General features: G+C 37.3%; 1 protein-coding gene across 5 annotated transcripts in view; it reads left to right on the forward strand.

The window, feature by feature from the left end:
- LOC306852028 (actin-binding LIM protein 1-like) overlaps window positions 1-26,726 on the forward strand; it is a 76,141-nt gene extending 49,415 nt beyond the window's left edge. Inside the window, exons 5-26 of one of the 5 annotated variants that reach the window (XM_079388615.1) lie at window positions 381-507; window positions 709-802; window positions 7,152-7,239; window positions 7,664-7,722; window positions 8,026-8,148; window positions 8,554-8,598; window positions 9,852-9,929; window positions 10,409-10,567; window positions 13,032-13,076; window positions 13,640-13,678; window positions 14,777-14,812; window positions 15,198-15,327; window positions 17,105-17,197; window positions 17,491-17,538; window positions 18,633-18,773; window positions 19,250-19,335; window positions 20,493-20,616; window positions 20,706-20,764; window positions 21,399-21,473; window positions 21,940-22,014; window positions 23,781-23,861; window positions 25,067-26,726. In XM_079388615.1, the coding sequence (XP_079244741.1) occupies window positions 381-507; window positions 709-802; window positions 7,152-7,239; window positions 7,664-7,722; window positions 8,026-8,148; window positions 8,554-8,598; window positions 9,852-9,929; window positions 10,409-10,567; window positions 13,032-13,076; window positions 13,640-13,678; window positions 14,777-14,812; window positions 15,198-15,327; window positions 17,105-17,197; window positions 17,491-17,538; window positions 18,633-18,773; window positions 19,250-19,335; window positions 20,493-20,616; window positions 20,706-20,764; window positions 21,399-21,473; window positions 21,940-22,014; window positions 23,781-23,861; window positions 25,067-25,180 (1,919 nt within the window). In that variant the 3' untranslated portion in view covers window positions 25,181-26,726. Of the gene's footprint in view, window positions 1-380; window positions 508-708; window positions 803-7,151; window positions 7,240-7,663; window positions 7,723-8,025; window positions 8,149-8,553; window positions 8,599-9,851; window positions 9,930-10,408; window positions 10,568-13,031; window positions 13,077-13,639; window positions 13,679-14,776; window positions 14,813-15,197; window positions 15,328-17,104; window positions 17,198-17,490; window positions 17,539-18,626; window positions 18,774-19,249; window positions 19,336-20,492; window positions 20,617-20,705; window positions 20,765-21,398; window positions 21,474-21,939; window positions 22,015-23,780; window positions 23,862-25,066 lie in introns of all 5 variants that reach the window. The other 4 variants (XM_079388614.1, XM_079388616.1, XM_079388617.1 and 1 more) reach the window with 4 other exon arrangements.
- Window positions 26,727-27,119: the final 393 nt, after the last annotated feature.

Below are 27,119 nucleotides of genomic sequence, written 5' to 3' on the forward strand. Positions count from 1 at the left end.
AATATTTAAAAATGATAAAAAAAAAAAGATGTACCGTATTTACAAAATGTATACGAAATTTGAAAATATTAAAATAAAATCTAGTTTAAAAAATCTATACATTCTATAATAGTATGTAAGGAATACTAAAATCACACTGCTATGTATTATAGGAAAAGCGCTTAATTAAATATCTCGTGAACAACGATTGCAAATCTTATCATGGCTAATGGCTTATAAACTAAATATTTTTGCCTATAAAAAATTTATCCAACTTCCTGTTTCTCATTAGCATGTCAAAATGTCATGTAGTCTGTAAATGTCATTTTCAGGCTGCTATTAGTATTTGCTATGTGTGTGTGTGTGTGTGATGGTCTGCATCTGTGTGTGTTCTCTTGCAGACTGTGCAGGATGTGGCAGGGATATAAAGAACGGTCAGGCTCTTCTGGCCTTGGACAGCCAGTGGCACCTCGGCTGTTTCAAGTGCAAGGCCTGTGGGAAAGTGCTGAGCGGGGAGTACATCAGCAAGTGAGCTATGCCTTAATTATTTTTTATCTCTCGCCATCTCTTGCCTCCCGCTCTCTCTATATAATTCGCCATCTCTTATCTGTCCTCTTTTCTAATAGCATTCATTTTTTGCTCTTATCCTGGTTTCATTGAGGTGAAATAGAATACAGTATAAATATAAATCTCTCTTCTCTCTCTTCCTGTCCTGCTCTCTTTTTTAAGGGATGGTTCTCCGTACTGTGAGAAAGACTACCAGACCCATTTTGGTGTGCAGTGTGAGGCCTGTCATCAGTTTATCACAGGGAAAGTTCTGGAGGTGAGTAACCAATATGTGTATACCACAAGTTGAAACGATCCTTTAGGGTCTTAATGAAAAGTCTATAACATACTTTGGTTCAAATTTCTCAATGGTAGTGTAAAACAACACCCATTTTACCCTGTCAAAAACAGCTCTTTTCAGAGCAAGCTGTTTTCTTGCATACTGCTTTAAATGCAAATGAGCTCTGCTGACCCTGCCCCTCTCTTCCGAGCTGCTTTAGCCGCATTCATTGTGAAATTTGCTAACAAGCACATTATTAGGAAAGGTTATTTGCAAAGATTCATTAAAAAAAACCTTATATTCACTTCTGTAGGTGAAGCTGGATCACGAATGATTCGCGCGAACATAAATGCATTTGGGTTTTTACCAACCCCAATTTTTTTAAAGGTAGTGTATTTTTTCAACCTACAGTAATTTTAATTTTGCCTTAATGATGTATTAACTTAACAGTTAAGTTAAAAGTTTATTAAGATAAATAAAAATACACAAATTGCTGCCATACAATAATATACACATACAGAGTATACAGAGCCATCAAATGAATATAGGTAGTAATTTGGTAAGAAACTGATTGAACAACATATCTTATCCTGACAAATTTGAGCACAGTTTGAAACATTGTTGAGTTTTCTTCTGAAGAGTCTATTTTCTCAGAAGAAAAATCTGAGAAGCAGGAGAACTAATTTGCTCTCAATTTAGTCCCATTGCTTTCTAGAAGACACATTTGAGATATCCCTGAGATCTCTATTGTGAGTTTTCCTGCCTTACGGACATTGAAAATGGTCTTCTTGTGGATTTTTTAGTCATGTGTTTTATAGTCATGTCAGTATGTGTCAGCATTCCAGATTCTTACACTTCCGCTCCCGCTAAACATCTGGATCCCCTAAGAGTGGAGTCGATAGTCTGACCCATGTCCACACACGCATCTCAACATCCAACAACATGGCTGAACTTACATCATTGCTCTATTCATCAAACATTTTAGAACTGACACTGGCCCAATGGGAATAGAGCAAAGCAGCGCCGTTGGGTGGATTCCAAGGTTCCGTCTATAGCTATTGTACACGGGACAGCCCCTTTGAGGCCAGACCCCTCTGATAGGGTGGGAGAGCAGTGAGATAGAGAGGGGGGAATTTAGGAAAACTCTCAAGAAAAGTCAAACAGAAAACGTGCAGGACTGAAGGGGAATATAGGAGTCCTCTCGAACAAGAGAGTGCAAGTGACAAAAGTGATTTAACTGCAAAGTCGCAGGGCTGGGGTGCCACACGAGCAGCCTGCCAGAGGTAATGTTTCTAATAGTTTCAATAGAGGCGGTTTCTCATTTTTTATTTTAAAGCACTAGACAAACATTTTTGCAGTTATGTCATAATATGTGTTCTGATCAGTCTTAGGAGCAACTTGTAATATAAGCATGCGGATGGTGTTTATCAACATAATGTAAATACTTCAGAGCTTTTTCTTTTCTGTTTGGGTGATCATGGTCAAGCTTTGTCATCCTGATTATGCTGGCCTGTCAACAGTCTATTAGTTACCGGTTCTCATCAGTGCTTTCTCATACACAGTCTGTTTGCACTTATACACTCAAGTAGACTAGTTGTGTTTATGGGGATCTGTGCAGCCACAGATGGTGGAAAGGAAGTGCGCTGGAATCTTATGCATGTGTGAGCGCAGAAGATCAAAACCAGCTCTCTGTCTATATAAATCCAAGCAGATATGTGTATAATCTCAATGTAATGTTGAGAGCAACAGATGCCACCAGTCTGCAGATGGCATTGCGCCCATGCCAAGGAGGCCATTCAGATTTGATGAGGGATGAATAGTGCTTATAAACATTGTTGTGGATGTCTTATTTTAGGTTTGGTTAGGCCTAGAATTAAGACTTTGCAGTTAGCAGTTTGTTTTCTGTGTGCTATTAAACATTTATTTTGGGTACGATGCTCACGCATGCTATTTTGTTCTGCGTAAGCTTGATTACTCTGTCAGCTTCTGCGTAAGCTTGATTACTCTTGGGCTGTCAGCTTCTATATGTCAACCGTGGATAAGTTATTTAACTGCAATGAAGTTTCACTCTCATTAAACCTCTCCAATAAGTGTCTAATGAGGCTATCCAGAAATGACAAGTCTGCTGCACCAGCTGGCCCTGCATTATCTCACCACACACATGTGCATGTCCAGAGTATAACAGACACCCGGAGGGAAATTGCTCAGAGGTTGTTCTTTTGAAGGTCACAAGACCTACTGGAGTTGCGTTTAATATCAGTAACTGTATCTTACATATTCCCCTCAAAATTTTTTCTTGAAGAATGCAAATGAGAAAATAGCTGACAGAGTAAGACTACAGAGCTATAAAATTAATATGGATGGCATAGCTCACATAATTTGGCTTCAGAAGAAATGTATGACTTTTGAGTGCAGACTTTCAAACATTCAAAAGTTTGCGGGCAGAAAAAAAAAATGTTTGGTAACACTTTATTATAGGGATCAATTTTCACTATTAACTAGTTGCCTATTAGCTTGCCTATTATTAACATATTGGCTGTTTATTAGTGCTTATAAAGTATTTATTCATGAACATATTCTACATCCCTAATACCTACATTTATCAACTACCTTACTAACTATTAATAAACAGCAAATTGAGTTTATTGACGCAAAAGTGATTTAATGGTTTGTTAATAGCTAAAATTGAACCTTAAAATAAATTGTGATCAAATGTTTCAGCAAGGATGCATTAAATTAATCAAAAGTGACAGTAAAGACATATCTATTTCAAATAAATGTTGTTCTTTTAAATGAACCCTTTTTTTGAAAATAGGCTCATTTTACAACTCCTCTAGACTCTAGAGTTAAACAGTTTTTTCCCTTTTTGAATCCATTCAGCTGATCTCTGGGTCTGGCTGTAGTACTTTTAGCTTATTTTAGCATAGATCATTTAATCTGATTAGACCATTAGCATCTCGCTCAAAAATGACCAAAGAAGAGTTTCGATAATTTTCGTATTTAAAGCTTGACTCTTCTGTAGTTACATCGTGTACTAAGACTGATGGAAAATGAAAAGTTGTGAATCAATTGTATAGGCCGATATGGCTAAGAACTATACTCTCATTCTGGCGTAATAATCAAGGAACTTTACTGCCATACCATGGATGCAGCAGGCGCAATGATATTACGCAGCACCTGAAAGTAGTCCCCAGCTAGGTAACTAGTTATGATATAGCCAGGGACTACTTTCAGGCGCTGCGTAATATCATTGCGCCTGCTGCATCCATGGTATGGCAGCAAAGTTCAGTTTTGTTTAAATTACAGGAGTAATTCATATAACAAAATAGAGCATTTAAAATTGTAATTATATTTTGTAATATTACTGTTTATACTGTACTTTTGAAATGCAGCCTTGGTGAGCATAAAATAATTACTTTAAGTATCTTACCAACCAGAAAACAAGCTTCTAGAGGAACATGAGATGACAATGGTATAGGGAATTATCAATCTACCAAGATTATCAATATTGCTGTCTAGGAACAGTAATTATTATATTAAATACAACTTTTTTGTGTTTTTTACTTTCCTTTTGGATGTATTCTTTATTTTAACACTTTGCGACTGTTGGGTTTTGTTCACATGTTTTTTTTCTGTTGGCTGTAATACTGTCCACTGTCTCAGCAAACAGCACCTTGTCAGATTCACTTGTCTGGCTCTTTCCTCAGTGGGCAGGAGTGTTTAAGTTCAGCTAGAGAAGATATACACAACAATACATACTGTGAGTCAGGCAATACAAAACAATGTTACGTTACTGACTGCAGATGAAAGTGACACATACTGTAAATGTTAGCACCCTTACTGGAATGACCAGTAAAAATGTTTAATAAAGTTCAGTTTTAGTTCAATAAAGTTTTGCTGGTTAATGATGGATAAACAACTTAGTAGGGTTAGCTGCACATTAATATCATGTGCATGGGACCAGCAGCATCCAAAATAATAGTCATCTATCCAAGTACTTTCTGTTTTTTCTCTCTCTTACAATTTGTTGTTTCCCAGTCGTCATTAGCGCTCGCTGTTTTCTCTTCATCCCGGTCTCCCTCCCTCTCTCTGGCTCTGTCTTCTGTCCACACCCCTCCATCTGGGCTGAAACAGAGGCGTGGACTGTTCTTGGCTCTTTTCTTCAGAGTTCACTGCTCTATGTTTTCTGTGTTGGCTTCTTGTGATGCAATAGGAAATGACTGCTAGCCGTCTTTCTCAGACAGAGCGCTACACAGAGAGGTAGAACATGTTGTCACTCTGGTTTGTTTACTGGAAAACTGTTACATGGCCTTGTTGCCATGGCGAGGAGGCCCGGGAGCCGAGGGGTGACATCTGTGTAAAATCATGCGTTTCAGCTGCATTGCCTCATAGTTCAAGACTGCAGAGGACCATGGGATGTTTCCCCTGCAGAGGAGCCAAATGGGCAACTCCCTCCTCAACACTCAGAGCTCCAGCTGATAGAGGAACAGCAAAACAATTGAATTATTATTTTAGTTGTTTTATTATCTGTTTTTCCATAGTTTGGTACCTCTAAATATAGCTGATTTGTATTAAACACAGAAGGGGATATTTTAAAGAATATTCTGGTTACCCTTTGTTGCGCTCCAACATGCACTATACAAATATTATAAAAGTAGTAGTGCTATATTCCATTTTTTCTGCAGCCAATTAATAACTTTGCATGATGAAAAGACAGTTTTATTTATTTAAAATACTGAGTCAGGTGTCAAAAGAGTCTGTATGACTTTTGTAGTTCATTTCAGATCTTGTGCAGAAGGAAAATTATCAATAAGTGACAAAGTTCAGTCGGTTTTTCATGCAAAACTATCATATTGGCAAGACTTGAAGTATGGGCTACTTTTATGATACTGTTTTTTCTCATTTTAGCTGCTCCAGCCCTTATTCACTTTCATTAAATTAAAAAGAAAGCTTAGAATATAAAAAAAAAAAACAGGTCATACAGGTTTGGAATAATATGAGGTTTAGTACAGTAAACAATTACAGAATAATAATTTTTGGGTGAAGGAGAGAAAAATGAACAGATAAAGGGTACCAATCAAAAGAAGAATAAGGGAAGTAAGATAAAGTGTTGCCTCAAGAAAAAGGTTTTAAAGGAGAGAGAGATGTCAGAACTGTAGGGTTCATCAGTATTCCCAGAGCTAACTGAAAGCAGCAAAATGATGAAACAGTACTGCAGATGACTTACAGCTGTGGGCTACATGACCTAGAGTGATGATACATACATACACAACCATATGAATATTATGTGGAATGTGCTGCACCTCTAGCTATGACTGGTACGCTACACTAACGTTCAAAAGTTTGCGGTCAGTAAGATGTTTTTGAAAGAAGTCTCACCAAGGCTGCATTTATTTGATCAAAAACAGGAGTATTGTGAAATAGTGTTACAACTATTTTCTATTTTAATATATTTGTAAAAAAAAAAAATTCTTCAATGGCAAAGCTGAATTTTCAGCTGCCATACTCCAATCTCCGCTTTCATCTGAAAGCGATTATAAATGTCTTTAATGACACTATTGATCAAATGAATGCATCCTTGCTGAATAAAAGTATTAATTTCTTAAAATAAAAAATCTTGACTCTCACATTTTTAACAGTAGTGTATATATCTGCACCTGAAACCCCAATATCTTTGCCTCCATGTGATCATTCCCTGTGATAAACTTTTGATTTTCCTGCTTGTGGTTGAGAATGACCTCCGAAGCTTAAAAAGACTGACAGACTGCAGTGTTTCTCAGGCTTGCAGCTCCCTGGTGAACCTCCCAGCTCTCAAATATCAGCATTCCAGTGCATAGCTGTAGCTGGCGGACCGTGTTGCGGTGATTAGCACACGTGCATCTGACATAGAGCTGGGTGATGCAGGTTCACTTCCAGTTTGCAACATTATATAGATGCTTAAACTATTAAATAAAATCTGCATGTTGATGTTAAGTGTGTATATGTGCACGAGTTTTGAAGCATCCGGAGGTCAGGAGGGTATTTTTGTGTGGTGGGGTAAGGTAATACAGGATAGTGTGCTGTGCAAACAGTGACTCTGCAGATCTTAACAGAGGTTCATTCACGATTATGGAGTGATGAGAGCTAAATACAAAGAATGAAGGTAGGAGGAGAGAGCCTTTTTTTTAGAAGAAGTCAAGTGCAATGAAGTGATAGCACACCTACTCTGTCCCCCACAGACTTTTACGCTTTGTCACAGATGTTATGGAATTTCAGTCTGTTTTGTCCAGTGTCTCCCTGGAATGTTTTCTCTTGTGTTTCTTATGAATTATATTGACCACTGAATGTTGACCTTTGCCCCTGACAGGCAGGAGATAAGCACTACCATCCAAGCTGTGCACGATGCAGCAGATGCAATCAAATGTTCACGGAGGGAGAGGAGATGTACTTACAGGGTGAGCACAACCCTTTAATGCTACCGAGGATTGAAGCATTGCTCTTACTTTCCACAATAAGGCTACAAAATTACACTTGAAACTTTTGAAACTAACTAGTTGACATTTCAAAATATAGATGATATTCTAATTTTAGAAATCAGATGAAATAATGAATAAAATAAAATTTAACAATAGTTATTGATAAATTTATACTATATTAAAATATTTGTTTGGTCATTTTTCTTATGATTACTTTGGTAACAGGGTTGAAGTTCAAACTACATGTTGGGACATGTCTAAATACAGCTGGATTCATTGTTTTAGCAAAATAATAAAATAAAATAAAAAGTAGTAGTTATTGAAAAAAAATGTTGTAAAAGACCATGTGGTAAAAGAATTCTGATATACCCACACATATTTTATCTTAATTTCTCTCTCTCAGGTTCTACAGTATGGCATCCAGACTGTAAGAACAACAGTAGAGTGGAAGAGAAGTACAGAGTGAGTATCTATCCATCTAAACACTTCAATCAGCCAGTCAATCGTTTAATCAGCCCTGTCTCTCTGTGAGAAAACTTTGAGAAAACTTTGCTGAGCTCCTCCCTCATACTATTCCCAGAAACAACAGTCTACAAAACCTTGGGAGATGTTTAAAATGCTCACATTCTTTAAAGCGGTTTTTAAAACCTCCCTCAGTGGCTCCAAAGTTAAAATGAGGTCTCAGGTGCTCTGGCTGAAAAGAGAATGTATGTGTGTGTTTGTCAGTGAGTATTTTGTCCATTCTGTTGTGATTCTCCTCCTTAGGCAGCTTGGCAACATCCTAAAGGAAAACCCAGTCCGTTTGATATCTTTTACCCCCAGTCTCAGATTCAGAGCCGGGGCCCAGATGGCTCTCGGCTGGGCCGGCGTCCCCTGGGCAGTCGTGAGGTTTGCAGTCTTCTGCTCTGCACTCCCTCCAAGCTGCAATGCTTCCGGCTAACTCAACTTTCTCAGACACTCCTGCTTTACTTCGAAGCAAGACTGAAGTGCTGTGTGTTTTTTTTTAGCTTCATTGTAGTTAACTTATATCCCCCACAGCAAGACTGAATATGCTTGCTCTCTCCTCCTGCAAATTAGGTCATAATCCCCATAGAAATGTTTCTAAATTCACAAAATAAATAACCTTTTGTCCCACAAAATCAGGATCTGCCTGCATGCATAAGATAGCGAGCAAGGCTGCGAGTAGGTGACTATGGATGTAGTGCTTGAGTTAGATGACCGCTGGCTAAGGTGGATGATTCAAGTGTTTTGTTGAGTGTGATGTCATATCCTCTGATGCGTTTTCCTTCACAGCCCCTTCCACCCTCAGTAACATCTCTGCACCAGTCAGAAAGGCAGGTACTGTATTCTGCTTCTGGCAGCAGATTGAGGAACCCTGAGTGTGTTTTGCGACTCTTGCCTTTGCAGTCACCCACCAGCAGAGGTCTTTCCCCCCTCGCCAACTTCCCCATAACAGCCTTTGTGTGAACCATTACGCTTTTCACCGCTGCAGGCATGTGGCTCAAGCCCTTACAGTGCTCCATTCACCATTACAGGAATGACGCCTCTTTGACTCTTCATGCAGAACCATCTCAGATATGAGCTCACCATGTAGCTAACAGAAATGGCCTCTCATTCAGAATATTCTTCTTAAAGTCATGCAATTCGGGTGTTTTTGGTGACGTTTGACCAAGAGTCATATCTGAGGGATTGGCTGCACTGGCTACATATTGTATGATATGAAAGAGAATGCATCTTGGGAAGGCTTGCATGGGAGTATTAGGCAATAGGAACTGGAAACCCTGTGGCTTTCTAATTTGTGCTGAATGAAAGCCTAAGAATATGCCTCCTTCGCCCCAAAAATTTTATTTTGTCATCATTTACTCTCGTCATGCATCCTCATGTCTTTAAAACCTGTACGACTTCCCTTATGAAAAAGTGTGCTTAGCTAGGCTTAATGTACTTCATATCCCAAAAGTGCATTTTTAAATCATTACCTTTTTATAATATTTGATCTGGCTTTAAAAAGCACACTTGATATTACATTTAAAGTTAATATATTTTAAAATGTACTAAATTGCAAATTCATCATTACAAATTTGTAAATTCAGAAGTACTTTTTAAATATGCAAGAAACTATGTAAGAAATTAGAAGTAATTATGAAATTACATGTAAAGATAAGTACATTTAAACTATAATTGCAAACATCATGCAATTAAGCATCCAAAAACATTAAGACATTCAGATAACATCTTAAATTTCAGTATGTTCTGCAAAAAAAAAAAAACCCTATTCTATGGCTTTGGAAAACTTGAATGCAGTGCATGATTTACTTTATGATGCATTTATTTTCCTCTTTTGTAGCTTGAAAGGCCCAGTTTCCGTACACTTCAATTTAATGAAAAAGAGCAGCGTGAACATTCTTTAAACCTTCTCCTTTTCTATTCTTTTGAAAAACAAAAGTCATATAGATTTGAAATGACGAGAATAAGTAACTGTTGACAAAATGTTCATTTTTAGCTCAGCTACCCCCTTAAGCTTCCCACTGGCATCTATGAGTGTGTGCATTATTGTCAGCTTATTGCTAACACAACATCTCATTTTCCCGCAGCCCACAAGGTCATCGTCTGAGAGTATCTGTTCGAGACCTGGCTCGAGCATCCCTGGATCTCCAGGTCATACCATCTATGTGAGTCCCACTCATCGGCGCCCCCAATCGTTTCCCGAGTCTGTCAGATATCACCACTCAGTCCACAATGGATTCTGATGCTGGTACACTCCAGGGTCAATGTAAAAAAACATGCAGGAAAAGCACAGGAGTTTGCTTCACCTTCTCTCCACTCTTTGCCTTCGCCTTGTATTTGATATCCGTAGCATCATTTCAGCATGTAACCGAATTTAGAGAATCATTTACAATAACACTGTTAAGCAAATGTTAAGCCAGGTAGCATTTCTCATAAGCATGCCTCCAAAAACAATCGCTCATCTTTCCAAGTAAGTGTACATTCACCCTGTGTGATGACCTATGTGACGGCTGTAGCTTTGGTTGGATGTGATGTGGATGACCTGTGCCCTGACCTCTTCCTCATCAACACCTTTTCTCCCTGTGTTTCTCCACCTATGTGTCCCCCTACCTCCCCTGTGTCCCTCATCCTCTCCTTCCTCCAGGCAAAAGTAGACAATGAGATTATTGATTACAAGGACCTAGCAGCCATCCCCAGAGTCAAGGCCATTTATGATATAGAACGTCCAGATATGATATCCTATGAGTCTCTCCATTCCACCTCCTCCACCCTGGAAAGACAAGGAAGGCACAGTCCTGGAGAGGTAACCCGAATTGTAAACATTTACTGTCTTTCTAATAAACAGACAATGTGCTATTATGACCTAATATGATATATATAGCCACTGTATGGCTGTGTAGGCATTATGGTGTCGCAGATTTATACTTATATATTTATTTATTCTCATTTTTTGGACTAGGTGTGGCTTTCATAAAAAGCTAACTTTAGCTCTTTTACCTCAAATCAGACAGTGCACCTGCCTACAATTATGTGAACAGCCATACTCTATACATTTAACATCCTTGTATGTCAATTTGGAGATCTGGTTAGTGGTTCTCAACCAACCATCTAGTCTAGTGGTTCTAATCCTTTTTAATCTTAGGGCCTCCACTGCCCAACACAATATTTGAAGGCCCACTTCATACACACTAAGCCATCTTTAGTATTTCAACAGTAATTATGACAGAGTTGCTGAACTTTTTATTGATATATTAAATTAATTCACATGGTTAATTAAATGAATTAACTAAGATTCAGAATTAATCAGAATCAGAATTAATGCTCATTAGGCATGTTGTTTAATAAAAAATTATATTTATAGATGGAAAATAAATATAAAAATGTGAAATTTCATTAATTTTTTTATTGTTATATTAAATTAATTAATTACAATTCATTTTGTGATTCCAGAAGTTATGTTCTATATTTCAGAACTGTATATTGTTCAATAAAAACAATAGTAATTTCACAATTATGCAAAAAAATATATATTTTTTAATTTTTATTGATATATTAAATTAATGTTTTAAATAAGTACATCAGATTAATTAACCATAATTCATTTTGTGATTCCAGAAGTTAAGTTATAAACAATAAACCACTGGTCTAGTCTCCATTATAACCGGCACATGGGTTTTGGCCACTTTGGCCACCTAGATGCTACCAGACTACCCCTATATAAACGACCCAACCCTTCCAAAGCTCCATCTTTGTGATAATACCATCCGATCCCCAGGTCCGTACTCTGTCACAGTAACCATAATAGCTCTCTGACCCCATAATCCCATTAGTGTTCCAAAAAACACTATTGGTTGAGGCTCTCAGGCCGCAGACAGAGCAGATGTGAGCAAGTGCGTTTATTTGCTCATTTCTCTGTATGTGATCATGTACATTGCATGTATTCCTGTCAACATGTTAGCTGTATGTCTATGCATGAAAAGAATGTATGAGAAATGTGTTTTTTATTCTCTGTGACTGCTCTTGGGTTCCCTTTGTCTATTAAACATTGTTCTGCTGTACCTGAAAACGCCTGTGCGCCTTCTCTGTGCAGTGTCACAGTGCCACCTGGTGACTAGAATCAAAACCTCAGACAATCTGTGATGGAGATGCGTGTTAAAAGGATATTTCTTGGGGGTTTTCATCTGCCTCTGTGGCTGATTGCCAAAGGCAGTAATTTAGACTTGTCCTTGACTGTGTATAAACAAACAGTTACTTACAATTGAAGTCTATCAAGCAATGGTCTGGGGGGTTATAAATAGAAATGTGAAGCTCACATTTTTGTTTGCACTTACATTGATTATTGAGTAGAAATGCCTTTTTTTTGTTTGTTTGTTTGTTTTTTCTCAGTGCTATAAAGTTGTCTAAATCATCAGGAGGGACTACTTTTTAAGTGTTGGAAACTTTGATTATGCATTACCAACAATTACCAACAGCAATTACATTATACCATATATTATACCATTTCAAAGAAAATTCTCACAAGGGCTACACTGATTTGATCATAAAATCATTAAAAGTAGCAATATTGTGAAATATTATAGCATTTTCAATTAACTGTTTTCTGTTATAATGTATTAATACATTGTTTGAATATATTTTAAAATAATAAATTTAACATTTTCAGCAGCCATTACTCCAGTAGAAATCATTAAAATCATAGGAAACAGTTGTGCTTCTTAATATTTTTGTAGGCAACTGTGAAACATTTTTAATAAAATTTAACATTTAAAATGTAAAAAAAAACAGTATTTATTTGAATTTTTTGTAATAAAGAAAAAACTGGCGCATTTGATCAATATAATGCATCGATGCTGAACAACAAAATACAAAAATAAATACTTACCCCAAATTTTATTTGAATGGTGTATAGATATTTCCATTGGAAAACAAGACAAAAATACTGATTAAGCAAAAGTATATGGGTTTACTTTTTACTTTTTAGCCATTCATGACATGATTTTATGATGTTATAGCAGATATAACTGCACTGAAAGGGTATGTAAGTGATTTTATCGCATCAGTTTTATGTCAACACTTGGAAGTTATACTTTTGAAAGAGAGTAGTAACCAAATAGACTTCTATTGTAAGTGTATTACAGTTAACAGAATTATTGTCTGTTCTAATCAAGTTGAAAATGACCAAGAATATTCCTTTAATGCATACCATATTATTTAGTCACCGACAAGTTCACAGAGTAACCAGACTCAACCCCTTTCCTCCCCTACAGCCTGTCAAAGCCTCAGGTGGCAGCCCTCCCAGAGGCAGAGCCACAGTAAGTGTAAGCAGGATAGAAATAAGGCTGCTGACATAACAATTGGTTTGTGGCTCACCACCCAAACTAATAGGAACACAACTAACATATTCATTTACAAACCCTTACCTAATCAAATAAGCATGCACATTTAATGGCTCTTAAACCCAGTTTCTCTCATCTCATTGGCTGCTATCTGAACTCTCATCTGAATATTCACTCTGTAAGTACTTTATATAGTTTGCTAGTGACAGCAACTTTAAGTGTGTACTTAAGAACCCAGTGGAAAACTGAAGAATCTTTCAAGCTTCTACATGTGCCATGGCAATGGCGTAGATTCATTTTCCCAGAAAACATAGCCTAAAGCTGATTTGTATCACATCTTTAGCATAACATGAGACAGCATCTAACATTCAAAACAAACACTGTAAGCGCTTTTTTGCGATTCTTCCTTCACCTTCATTACATTCATTTAATTTAAAACATCATCCAATGCATGTTGGGTCACAGAAAACACAGCTGTTTCCATGACGCATAACATAATGTTATTTTTAGTGATTTTAATTCTGTGTCCACATTCCCAGACCCTGCCACAAGACCCCTCCTCACTGTCCGCAGAAACAGTAAGTTGTCAGTGACCTCCCTCTGAACCCTGCCACAGTTTTCTCTCTCTTAAATGTGCTCATCATGAAGATGGCACTAAGCTTCAGCTGACTCTTGAGCACTGGAAGAAGTCCTCTGTTTAATTAATGGCAAATACTCAAAAGTGTCATGCTGGAGTGTGTTCATGTTTGTAATGTCTGTCTGTCTTTGTCCCAGCTACAGCTGAGTGAATCTCACAAATACACACACAAAACTAATCTTAAGATTTTTTTTGGATTGTTTTGTATTTATTTCTTTAATTATTTTTTTTACTCAAAAGTTTGGGGTCAGATAAAATCAATCATTTTACTTTTATACAGCAAGGATGCAAGCTTCAATTTTCAATGCATTCAATTTTATCAGAGCTGATAAAATGTAAAAACTGTAACTTCAATGCAATGTAAGTCGCTTTGGATAAAAGCGTCTGCTAAATGCATAAATGTCAATCAAAAGTTACAGGCTTCTACATTGTTACAAAAAATTATTTCAAATAAATGCTGTCCTTTTAAACTTTCTATTCATCAAAGAATCCTGAACAAGAAAAAGGATCACAATTTCCATAAAAAATATTAAACTTTTTACAGCACTAGTAATATGAAATGTTTCTGTGCTTCAGCACTAAATCAGAATATTAGAATGATTTCTGAAGGATCATGTGACACTGAAGACTGGAGTAATGGCTGTTGAAAATTCAGCATTGCATCACAGGAATAAATTGACTAAAATAGAAAATGGTGATTTTAAATTGTAATAAAATTTTTCGATATTACTGTTTTTATTGTACTTTTGGTCAAATAAATGCAAACTTTTTTTCCAGAAACATAAACAAATCTTATTTTGTGCTTTTAACATAAAGTTGAACAATTTTGTGATATTCACTCATCAAACAACCTACCTTAATATACAAATTCACACATTCCTGAGACTTAAAAGCATATACCGCAGTGGCATGATCCTTCCTTTTCCCAATCGTATTATTTGCTGTTCTAACCAGCTCTATCACATACAGTCTCCTGTCTACCTTTTAGTACTGATTCTGATCCATACTTAGAGCTTTTTTTATTCCTGTTCTGTTTCAGTCGCCAAGGACATTGTCTCCCACCCCATCCGCTGAGGTTAGAGGCTGTTTACAATGCTTAGTCTTCTTTATAGAGCCAATAGTATATGTCCATTAAACCATGTCTTGAAAGGATAGTCCTGACAGGACTGGAAATTCTGTCATGATTTAGCCAACCTCATTCTTTCTTCTGTGGAACACAAAGATATTTTGAGGAATGTTGGTAACCAAACAGTTTAAGTTTAGTTCCCTAAGTTGGTCTAAATATATAATGGAGACTAAAACTGTTTGGTCACCCACCACCATTATTCAAAATATCGTAAAAAACAGAGTAAATAACAGAATTTTCATTTCTGGGTGGACTGTCGCTTTAATGCATTTAGTAATGTGAATGTGTTTTGAACCTTCCCATTTGTAATGTTATGTGTGCATGTGTATGATAGGGTTGTTATGACATGAGGGAGCGGATCATGCAGAGATCCACCAGTCAGGGCTCCATCGGTTCTCCGGTCTACCACCGCCATAACTACATACCCCCTCTGTCCAAGTCGCCTCAGCACTTTCACAGACCAGGTGAGTCAAATGAAATGATCCAAATCCTCCCTTCATAGGATTCCAGTGGAGTGTATGGATGAGCAAGATCTCCTTACAGCATTTTGGCCGCTTTTAACATTGCCTTTTCTTGCTTTCCGTTTCCTCCTGAGCTTGTAACCTGCCTCCCTCTTCTGCTCACATGTGCTCCTTCCATCCTCTTTTTTCCTTCATCCTCCTCCTCTGTTCCTCTTCCTCTTCTCTGAGCGGCCGGCAGGAATGCTGAAGCTCTGCTCCTCTTTGCGCTCCAACGACACGCGCCCTACCTCTCCTTTCCGACATCACTTACTCCCCCATAACAAAGGTAAGGCCTCTCCACTCCCCGGTGCCCGACCTCTTCGCCTCATTCTCAGTGTCAATATCGTTCCGTAGATGCAAATCCACCCTCCTCCTCTGATTCAGGCCTGCTGAAATGTCTTCACTGTGACTTTTTACCTTGTAAAGCTGTGCTTTTGGCAGCTCTGTTTGAGAAATTCACAAGTCCTGGAGTTGAAACGCTTGAATGGCACTCTTATGAGGTCAAGGGCTGCGTTTGATCTGTAAATCCAACTGAAGCACATCTAATGCAAGTTGCTAATGCATAGTTTACTAATCACATGCTCATGTGTGTAATGTCCCTCTGTCCTCTCCACAGATTCTTTCTGCATAGGTATGTCTTGGCTTCATGGCTGTTGTTGACTCTGTGTAGAGCAATTTGGTGCCTGTGGCAGTTCAGAAGCATGCTGCTCCTGTGTTTTGACCATTCAGAATTTGGTTTATTTGACAGTTAATCAACCAACAAGTTATATGACAGTCCATTAACCAACTTTTAACCAAGTCACTGTGACATTACTAATACTCTTATACTAATAACTCTGTTCCAACACATAGTGAGCTGCCTTGCTGTTTACTGCCTAGGCAGCTACCTAAATGGCATCCTAAATTAAATGAAACTTGTATTTTAAAACACTGCATAACCAATAATTATGGTTATATCATATATTTTCAAGTCTGTCTTTTATATAAATTTTGACAATCAAGCATATCCCCAAAATAACCAAATCATTTTTCATTATTATTATTTGCATTATATAATTATTATATAATTGCTATTATAATTTGGGGGATATATACATGTTTGCCATGAAAATAGATAATTGAATATCATAAAACTGTAAAGAAATGTTCTCAAAATTACCAAAAAACGATGGGCTTTCTCGCTCCATTTGGGATGTGTGCAATGTTTCCAAACAGAGTATATTTTAGGAGACAACATAGATGCTTTTGTAACAGCAGGGGAGCGCATGTGATGCCTTGAAATGCTGTCTATGTAGGCAGTCCACTAGTTTTTGGAACATGTACATGTTGCATGCTTACATTTGTTTCCTGACAGCCAAAAAGTAACCTTTTAAAAGGATATTCAGTCATATTTCCATCAGACACAACGGCTTTCCAACAATGGGAATTTTACATATATCTTTTATTGTGGTGGTGAATGTTACCGTGTTCGTGACTGTGAAGTATTTGCATGCTGCTTTCCTGAGGCGTTCCTCTTTTTCCAATCTGTATGTCCTTCAACATCTGTTCTCTTTGTGGGGCCGACCCACACGGTCCAGTCCGTCTCTCTGTCACCTCTCTGTTGGATCCCTTTTCTGTTCGTCCATTTTTCCGTCAGTGAAGATTTATTCCGGGCATTATTCTCTCTTTTTTCCTTCTTTTATTCTTTCTTTCTTTTATGTTTGTTTCTTTCTCCCGCTTATTCTGCTCTTCTTGTTTGGAGGCACTGAGCCATCCAGTGGCCGGAGTTCTCCCCTTTCCTCTCGGCCGGCCACCCCGACCCTCTCTCTGACCCCTAAACATTTCCACATCCCAGGTAGGAGCTATCATCTCCCTGTTTTTCTTCTCTAGAGAGTCTCTCTCCCTCCATTCTTTCATTTTAATCCCCTGTATAATGCATCTATGCTTTTTCTTATTTATTGTTTTGATGGTAGATTTTGTTTTTCTCTTATGCTGAGTACATATACTGTCACAAATAATTCAGAAATTTTGGTCATCCTGTATTTGCATCGCATTTCCCCAAATCATGATCATAACTGATACGATTTGTAACTTAGGTGGTATTAAAAATGTGTTGTTAAAACTAGATCTTTATTTTCTAATTCACAGACCAAGGCATTAACATGTATAGAAAACCACCAATCTACAAACAGCATGGTATGGTTGCTTCAAATTTTTAGCTTATTCTATCTATCTATCTATCTATCTATCTATCTATCTATCTATCTATCTATCTATCTATCTATCTATCTATCTAGTTTTTTGGTGCCTGTCATTATGGTTTGTGCGCAAGCATGATTTGTGACAATTATTTTTTTATTTATATGTTTGTTCTATCTATCTATACATCTAACTATACATCTATCCATTTAACCATCCATCCATCCATCCATCCATCCATCCATCCATCCATCCATCCATCCATCTATCTATCTATCCATCTATCTATCAGTTTTTTGGTGCCTGTCATTATGGTTTGTGCGCAAGCATGATTTGTGACAATTATTTGTATTATTTATATTTATATGTTTGTTTATGTGTGTTGATTCCATCCATCCATTAATTTGTGATTATGATGCTATGATCACATCCTATGTTCACATGTAAGTACCATTTGACATCATAAACTTTCATCTTTGAGACTCTTTCTATTTCTTTAATCGCTTCCTCGCAACCAACAGGAAACTAAAATCCTTACTTCTTTACTAATTGCCATAAAACTTTGATTCTGCCTTCTAATTGCATGAAGTTATAGCCTGCAAAATCCCATAACAAATTCAATGACACCTCAGATGACTCTGCTTTGGTCTCTATTTTGCATACTCTGTGAATCTACACATCAGGCTAGTTTCAGTAAACTGAATGGTACCTTTTGAACAGTTGTGTTTACCGGTTTCAAAATATAGTTCATATATCAAAATGTTCTGCTTGCTTAATATTATAAAAATCTATACATTTGCAGTAGCATGTGTGCTCTGTCCACTTTATACCATCCTGTACTACATGCAGTACTGGCCATTGACATTCAAAGTTTTTGATACCATCTCTGAATACACCCTACTGGTGTTTTACTCCAAAAAAAGCCACAAATTAAAAATGGATTAATTGCATTATGCTTATTTAACTGATTGTTTTACACATAAAAATCCTTAAATGCTTTGAACTGAATGGCCTGCACTACACTTATTGCCAGCCTACGAGAGTCTGTCACTGATAGTCCAGTTCCCCTCAAAATACCGATTCAGATTCAGCTGCACTGGCAGCCCAAAGCAAGTCTGCTGATGACATCATCAAATCATCCAAGTTCCCCGCTGCTCACGCCCCTCGGCCGGACGAAACACCAAAGATCGAGACCAACTTCTGGCCGTGTCCTCCATCCCTTGCTGCTTTAGGTACGCTCCTGCTGCTGGCAGTTACCAAAAACTAATGGAAGCCATCTGTGAATTCAAACGATGCTCGGTGGATTGAGAACTCTTGGATTGCTGGTGGTAAATTTGGCCTGATGTTCCCATCTGATCGGTCCTAAAGCCAGTTGTAGTGGCAGTAAATCTGAAGAACATTTTTAGGATGCTATAGATAGCTTTACAGGGACATAGATTTGCCAATGTTAATAAATCAAATACATTTTCAATCAAAAATTATTTCACCACTCAATCTGATCATGTTTTTACTTTTATTATTTGTTTTTATATTATTTAACTCACTGTCACATTTGTTCGATTGTTGTCCATGTGTACAACTGAACTCTGAGGTTCTGTTACAGGACAAAAAAGGGTACAACGACATGACAATGTTGCAATCATCTCAATATTTTTTTCCTATTTCTTTCTTATTTTATTTGAAAATCTTTTTGGTCATGGATGGGCAGGGTCAGATGGGAGGAGTCGGTCACGGGAGGAAGAAGAGGAAGAGCAACTGAAACGCAGACAGCTTCAGGAAGAACATCTCAGCAAGGTCAAGCGTGTATGAAAGATTCACGTATAATCTGAAAGCTGAATACACAAGCTTCCCATTGATGTCCAAACAAAGTTCTTAGTAATGCATATTACTAATCAAAAATTAAGTTTTATATATTTACAGTAGGAAATTTACAAAATATCTTAATGGAACATGATCTTTACTTAAAAGAAAAATTTATAATTTTGACCCATACAATGTATTTTTGGCTATTGCTACAAATATACCCCAGTGACTTAAGACTGATTTTGTGCTCCAGGGTCACATATGTGCCAAATTGGGCTGCAATGCAATTATTTACACACCCTTTCTGCATTGTTTTATTACCAAAGTCACTAAAAGTATTATGCAGATGCACCTAATTTGCATATTTGCACAGTGACTGGGGGGTGTTTAAAGTGAAGTGACGTGTGACCAAATAAGGTGTCCCATACTCAGAATTTGTGCTCTGCATTTAACTGAGTGACTAATGAATGAATGAATGAATGAATGATGCATTTATATAGTGCATTGCCATACACCCAAAGCGCTTTACAATCATGTGGGGGTCTCTCCTCAACCACCACCAGTGTGCAGCATCCACTTGGATGATGCGACGGCAGCCACAGTACAACGGCGCCAGTGCACTCACCACACACCAGTTACAGGTGGAGAGGAGAGTGTGATAGAGCCAATCAAAATGGATGGGGATTACTAGGAGGCCATGATTGATAAGGGCCAGTGGAGGGAATTTGGCCAGGATACCAGGGTTACACCCCTACTCTTTATGAGAAGTGCCATGGAATTTTTAGTGACCACAGAGAGTCAGGACCTCGGTTTAACGTCTCATCCGAAGGACGGTGCTTTTTATAGTATAGTGTCCCCGTCACTATACTGGGGTGTTAGGACCCACACAGACCACAGGGTGAGCACCCCCTGCTGGCCTCACTAACACCTCTTCCAACAGCAACCTAGTTTTCCCAGGAGGTCTCCCATCCAGGTACTGACCAGGCTCAACCCTGCTTAGCTTCAGTGGGCAACCAGTCTTGGGTTGCAGGGTGATATGGCTGTGTTCTAAGGCTAATAAATGCAGGCTAATGAGCTTGCTAAAGTGGAATGAATTCACCTCTATGTGTTTGCACTTTTAGTAATCACATGCTTGTGTTTAACTGCAGATCCAGTCTGGACTTGGGAAGCTCATTCTGAGGGAGGAGATGGAAAAGGAGATGAACAGAGAGAGATACGTACGAAGTGTGGCCGCCCAGCGCTTTGACTCCCAATATGCTAACTGTACCACAGGTATAATGCCACATACTTTCAAAGCAACCACAACAAATATAGCTTTATTCTGGTATTAGTAGACAAAATTATGCTATCCTCTGCTGTAGACTCCCAAACCATTAAAACATCATCTCTGCCTGGATATGGACGGAATGGCCTGCAAAGGGTAAGTCTCAGCCATTCACCTGTTATTTACCTATATTTAATAAATGCATGCAAAACTGTATTAATTATCAATGTTGAAAACAGTTTTCGCCCCTTGTTTTTTATGTATATATTTTTTGTTAAAAAAAAAAAATAGATGCACTAATATTCAGACGTTTGGGGTATGTACAATTTAAAAAAGAAAAAGAAGAAAATTAATACTATTATTCAACAAAGATGCACTAAATTAAAAAACTAATCAAAAGTGATGGTAAAGACGTGAATAATATGCCCAAAAAATCTATTTCAAATAAATGCTGTTCATTGAACTTTCTATTCATTAAAGAATGCTGAAAAACATATCACGTTTTTATGAAAAGTTTAAGCAGCAAAACATGTTTTCAACATTGATAATAATACAAACTATTAGTAATACGTAAGCATCAATAATAATTGAGCAGTTACATTTATTTATAAATATATTCAAATAAAAACGAATTATTTGAAATTGTAATTTTTACTGTTTATTTGATCAAATAAATGCAGTCTTGTTGAGCATAAGAGACTTCTTGAGCATGTGGAATAAATTAGGGCAGTATAACTAAATAAACTAAAGTGCATCTTTAATGAGTTTCTTTTTTTGTCTATGCTTCCAGCCCCAGTCTACAGAACTCTCTCAGTATAACAGTTATGGGGATGTGTGTGGAGGACAAAGAGGTCAATTGCAATACGTCTAACACCGAAAATACATCTAATAACCGAAAAAAAAGCTATTTAATAATATAATAACATTTGGGAATTTCTCTCTTTCTGATTTACACAGATTTCAAGGTATGTGACTGACTCGCAGTATTTACTGAGCATGTGCATCAGCGCTCATGCACATATGGAAATCAAATCATGCTACATGTAACCGGAATGGCACTCATGCCCTCACTGCTATGCTTGTGTCTGAGTTTGAGCCATGGAGAAAGACAAGCGCACAGTCAAGGGTTTGATATGTTGAAAAACTCCCCCACCCCTGAGAACACGTCACATGGATAGTGGCTGGATTCTCTTCCCTTCCGAGAACTTGATACAGAGCAATAGCTGTTAGGAATTAGATCCAGACTATTTCCCAAGGTTCTGAATTCTTGAAAACAGTTTCTGCTTTCTTTTCTTATCATTTGCATCACGTGTATGTGTTCTGTTCTATAGCCCACCCAAGATGTCCAAGATTCCATTACAAGAATGGACAGGGGAATGTCTATGCCTAATATGTTGGAATATAAAGCAAGTATCGCAAATATTTTCAGAAATTATGTTTCTCTTCTCTCTTCCATCTTGAAATACCCCTCTGTGTTCAATAAATAATCACCCCCCTCCCAAAACCAAGATTATTCAGTCAGGACTGTGATTTTTGGCTCATCTTTACAGGCGATGGTCAGTGGGAAGAACAAGACTAGCATAGATTGTATATCTTCCAGTGCTATGAAATGATGTCATCACATGACATACTCTGTTCTAGCCGTGCATAGTTTGAGATCATTCAATCATTTTGAACTCCTGGTTCTCGTTAAAGAGGCTTCATGGGTACATATGGTAATATTTTGTGAAAGTGGTTGCTTTTGTTACCCAGAAGCCTGATTCTCTAGGGCTGAACTTAAATTCATGCGTCGGCCCTGGCTAATAGTTATTGGCTAGATTAAATAGATTAGAACTTAATAGGCTTTCCCAGCAATGTAAGAAACAATAACTAGCATGATTGTAAACTCTGTTTGTAGAAGTGCTAGCATTAACAGCACTATAATTCCTTCCTGTAGATACAGTTGGCAAAAACGCCCAGGCCAGCTGTGGGGTAAAACAAATCTCTGTGCCCATAGTTACCCTTTCATTTCAGTGGGGAAAATAAATAGATTTATAGATTCATTATAGATATATAGATACATGTTCTAACCAATTGAATATCAGAAGCAAGAATTTAATATAATATCTGCACCAAATATTATTTTGCATATTGTATTACAAATAATAATATGCACTACTAAGACACTGACTGATTATATGAATCTACACTGATTCAATTTAAATATTGGTCATTAGATTTTAGCTGATCCAACAGTTAAATATGAATTACACAACAGGTTTTTATTTTTATTTTATTTTTTCTATTTAAAATGAACACTGTTCTTTTGAATATTCTGTTTATAAAAGAAGGCTGGGGGGAAAAAATATATATCCCAGTTTCTACAAAAATATTAAGCAGCAAAACTGTTTTCAATATTAATAGTTATAAGAAATATTTCACAAAGGCAAACACACAAGGAAAACTAGTAAAAACTGGATTGTGGGTTTCTGCTGGTTTATCAGGTCAGCCAGTTAAAAACCTCAATAAAACCAGCCCACAGAGTTGAGAGACCAGCGAAGACCATAAAACAAGCTTAAGCTAATTTTATATTGTTTTCATCTGCATTTCAGTGGATGTGAGACATTTTCTGACATTTACTTACTGCATTTGCTATTCACTTACTTATTTAAAATATTCATTGTGATGTCTGTTGCTGTTACTTGTGCCAAAAACACAGAAACGTTTAGTGTTTTTTGAGAATTTTATTTATTTTCCCCCATATAAATGAATATGGTACAGGAACCAGGATTTGTTCTTCTCCATGCTAAACCATTCCCCCAAGTTTATTATGTGTTGCTAACTGAATTTTTAACTTAAAGCATTGTATTACTTCTATCCAGCAATTTTTTCTATATTGAGAAACACAGACTTTCTGCTTTGGAAATACAGTTCATGCTCACACTCTCTCACACACAAGGCTCACCTACTGTTTGTTCCTCTGCATGCTCTGACCTCCTCCTGCATACTCACTCTCTCACTTGCACCGTGTGCTGTTGTGTTGTATTTTGGCAAGAGTTGGTGTTTGTGTGCCATGTTAGAATGTAATGACCGTGCATTTTTCCCTCGTTCATTTGCTTTCAGCAATTCATTGTGTTTGGCATATGCCTCGCATAGCATTCTCCATAACAACACAATCCCTCCTTTTGTAAAGGTGTACCCATATGAAATGCTCACTGTCACCAACAGAGGGCGTACTAAGCTCCCGAAGGATGTGGACAGGGCGAGACTGGAGGTAAATAGCACTTATAGCACCTGATAGACTCACTGAAGAAGATTTTTTTTTTTTTTTTAATGAATGAATGAACTTTACAACCACAAATGGCCTGGTACAGAATGCAAAATTTCTTAATCAGACAACAAAGAAGCATCATATCATAACATTAACTATATAAATAAATAAATTACTAGGGTTTTTCAGCAAATTTAATATTTTCTATTAAATTACAGAGGTTTAATGCATTCTTTTTCTTCATTCTTTCAGTGACAAAAAGTAATGACATAGTTCTTTGAGAAATATGTAGAAATTTGGAAGAATTTTCAGGAATCTGTTCTTATGCAAAAATAACTTCCCAAGTGTTAATCGCTAAATTATGTTTCATCTTTCAAAAATAAACCAAATAATATATTTTCCTTTGTTAAAACAAGAAAATGTATTATTAAATCTTGCAAATGCAAATCTTCCCAAAAGGCACAGGCAAATTTACAATCATAAAAATAGATGTTCTGTAGTTTCAGTATGATATATCACAAAAGGAACAGTTGTTAACATCAAGACCAAATTGACATCTCAAAAAAAAATTCTAGAAGAATATACTCCATTAAGAATTTTAAAATGGACTTCCTTTGCTTTTGGTGTCACTGAAGGGAAATTGGGATGTGCATTTATTTTCCGTATTTTGCGACCTGACAAGTATGACCCCTGTGAATTACATAAATTTGAGGAAAGAACATTACTGTGTTTTAAAATACATTCAAAATGCATTGATTGTTCTGTAAAATATAATGATAAAAATAAGAAAAATAGTATTATTAAAAACTCACATACTTATTAAATAATAAAAAATATTGTTTATATAACATTTATTATTAATAATAAAGTGTTGTTATTTAAATGACAAATATTTTATAATTAACAATATAACATTACTGTTGCAATAATACTACTGTACAGTAAAATTATAATTTAATAATAGTATTAGTTTTGTGAAATACTCACACTTATTTAATAATATTTTTATTTAAATTATAGAAAATAAACTAATAAATATATTACTTCAATATACTATTGTACTGTGAACATTTGCATTTAATAACATAATAATAATAATTGTTGTTGTATAGTCATATCAAATGGGGGAGAAAGTTCATTTTTGCTCTTACCTGATCACATGCCTGATGACTAATTAATAATTCTTCTCTCTCCTTATTTATGTACAGCGTCACTTGGCTCCTGAGACATTCTTTGACATTTTTGGGATGGAGATCCATGAGTTTGACAGACTTCCTCTTTGGAAGCGCAACGACATGAAGAAGAAAGCCAAGCTCTTTTAACTAGCTGATTGTGCATGTTTTAATTTATCAATCACTCATATGATGTATTAGAGCGATAGTCCTATTTTTTTTGCATCCAATTACATGCACAAAAACAGTTTTATTTTGCTTTAAAAAGACCACTTTTTATTTTCCCAAATCTAGATTTCTTTATCTTTTAAATGAGTGAGTGTTTGAATAGGAACAAAATGCGGTGACCCCTAGATCCGAACACACGAGCAAGAGGAGCTGATGGTGTGCCTGCGCTCATTAAACTTGCCTCCAGAACCAGAGAGATTTATACTCCTCCCTCCTGGCCCTCTTGTAAAACAGGACTGTAATTTTTTAGATGGGGACCCGGGGGCTGTCAGCAGGGATCTCCCTCTAAAAAGGCCGTTAGGTGGTGGAGGTGTAGGGATCCCTGGAGTCCCCCTGCTGCTGCGGACCTAATGAGACCTTTGAAGTGCGTTAAAAGCGGGAAGTGAGAGCTACTGAAGATCCTCCACCTGCGGAGCAGAGCTTCTGGAAGGCATTAGAAACTGAAATCGGCGTCCTGTCCCACCAGAACTCTGCCGCCTCGTCCGTTCCCCCCCCCTCCCCTCCCCCTTAAAAAAAACCATCCTAGATGTGAAGTAGCAAGCATGTTCACCACAACCAAAGCCCAAAACAGCACCTGAAATAGATAAGTTCTTTATCCAAAATACACTAGTCTGATAGCCAGAAGAGGCGGTGGTGATTGTTATTATTATAATTTTGAAAATTATCCTTCAATTATTTTAAAAAATGATTATTAAATGTCGCCACTAGAGGTCAGATGTGGGACCATAACAAACATTGGCCCACTCTGAAACAGCTTCCACTGAAACAGACAATCCGTTTATTGTGACTTCGGTTTTTCTGAATATTAAACAGCGTTTTATTTTGAATAAAGCAAGCAAGCCTTTGAAATGACTGCCTCAGGCTGATGATACACAAGGCAACTTTTTGAGCAATGTTTCCGTCAACGGGCAACCAGGTGAGACACAGGGCCCATGACCGATCTAAACTATCCAGATAGAAATTTGTTACCCATTCTCAATGGAACATGCCCAAGCAACATTGCTCAAAAAAAAGTCTATCTTCAGCATCAGAGGTGTTTCAATACTGCCACTGTGTTGACTTGGGATTGTCGGAGCTGTAGCCATAGCATTTGTGCCAGGTGTAGACTCGATATCAGGGTCATATCTCTGTCGTTCATTTATATTGTTGCCGAATAATGCTGTTCCCATGTTGTATTATGGGCCACCGTTGGCTATTATTCCCAGCAGTTTCCTGTGTTACTAGCAGGGTTAATGACAGAGAACTAGGACATATTACAGCATTGTGCTTTTATAGTATCACAAAACATATGACTATAACGAGTGTGATTACTAGAAACAGACCTGTATGTCACTTTAAAACAGAATGAAGAGCTGGTTTTGATACCCCTACTGTGTACCTCACCTTTTTCTGTCTTTTTTGAGGGAAAAGATTTGATGAAAATGGTATATAAGCTCTGCTGAGTAATAAAACTCTGCTTCAGATCATATTGTCTGACGTAGTTATTACTGCGTGGTGCACTTTACATGAAATACAAGCCCCTGTGCCATAAGGGGGCCGTTACAAGTGGGAGGTCTGCCTGTTGAGTCACTTGGAAATCCCTGGGTGCTTTCCTTCATGTTCTCTGCCTGATAAATGTACCCGGTGGTATGACCTCTTTCCCAAAACGCTCTCCTCCCAGGCTCCAGAGTCAACAAGCCTTGGCACTGTGTTACTCTACAATGATTCCACTCTGAATTGTAGAGGTATCTGAGCAAGAGTATAAGTGTTTATTGGTGTTTCTGGTCACCCATACCACTGTCATCCTCTTGCACAGTAGGAACAGAAAGACACATGTATCCGTGTTTGACAGACTGTGACAGACTCATTAGTGCAAGAAGAT

Source organism: Barbus barbus (assembly GCF_936440315.1).
Source record: "Barbus barbus genome assembly, chromosome: 32".
Taxonomy (NCBI): domain Eukaryota; kingdom Metazoa; phylum Chordata; class Actinopteri; order Cypriniformes; family Cyprinidae; genus Barbus; species Barbus barbus.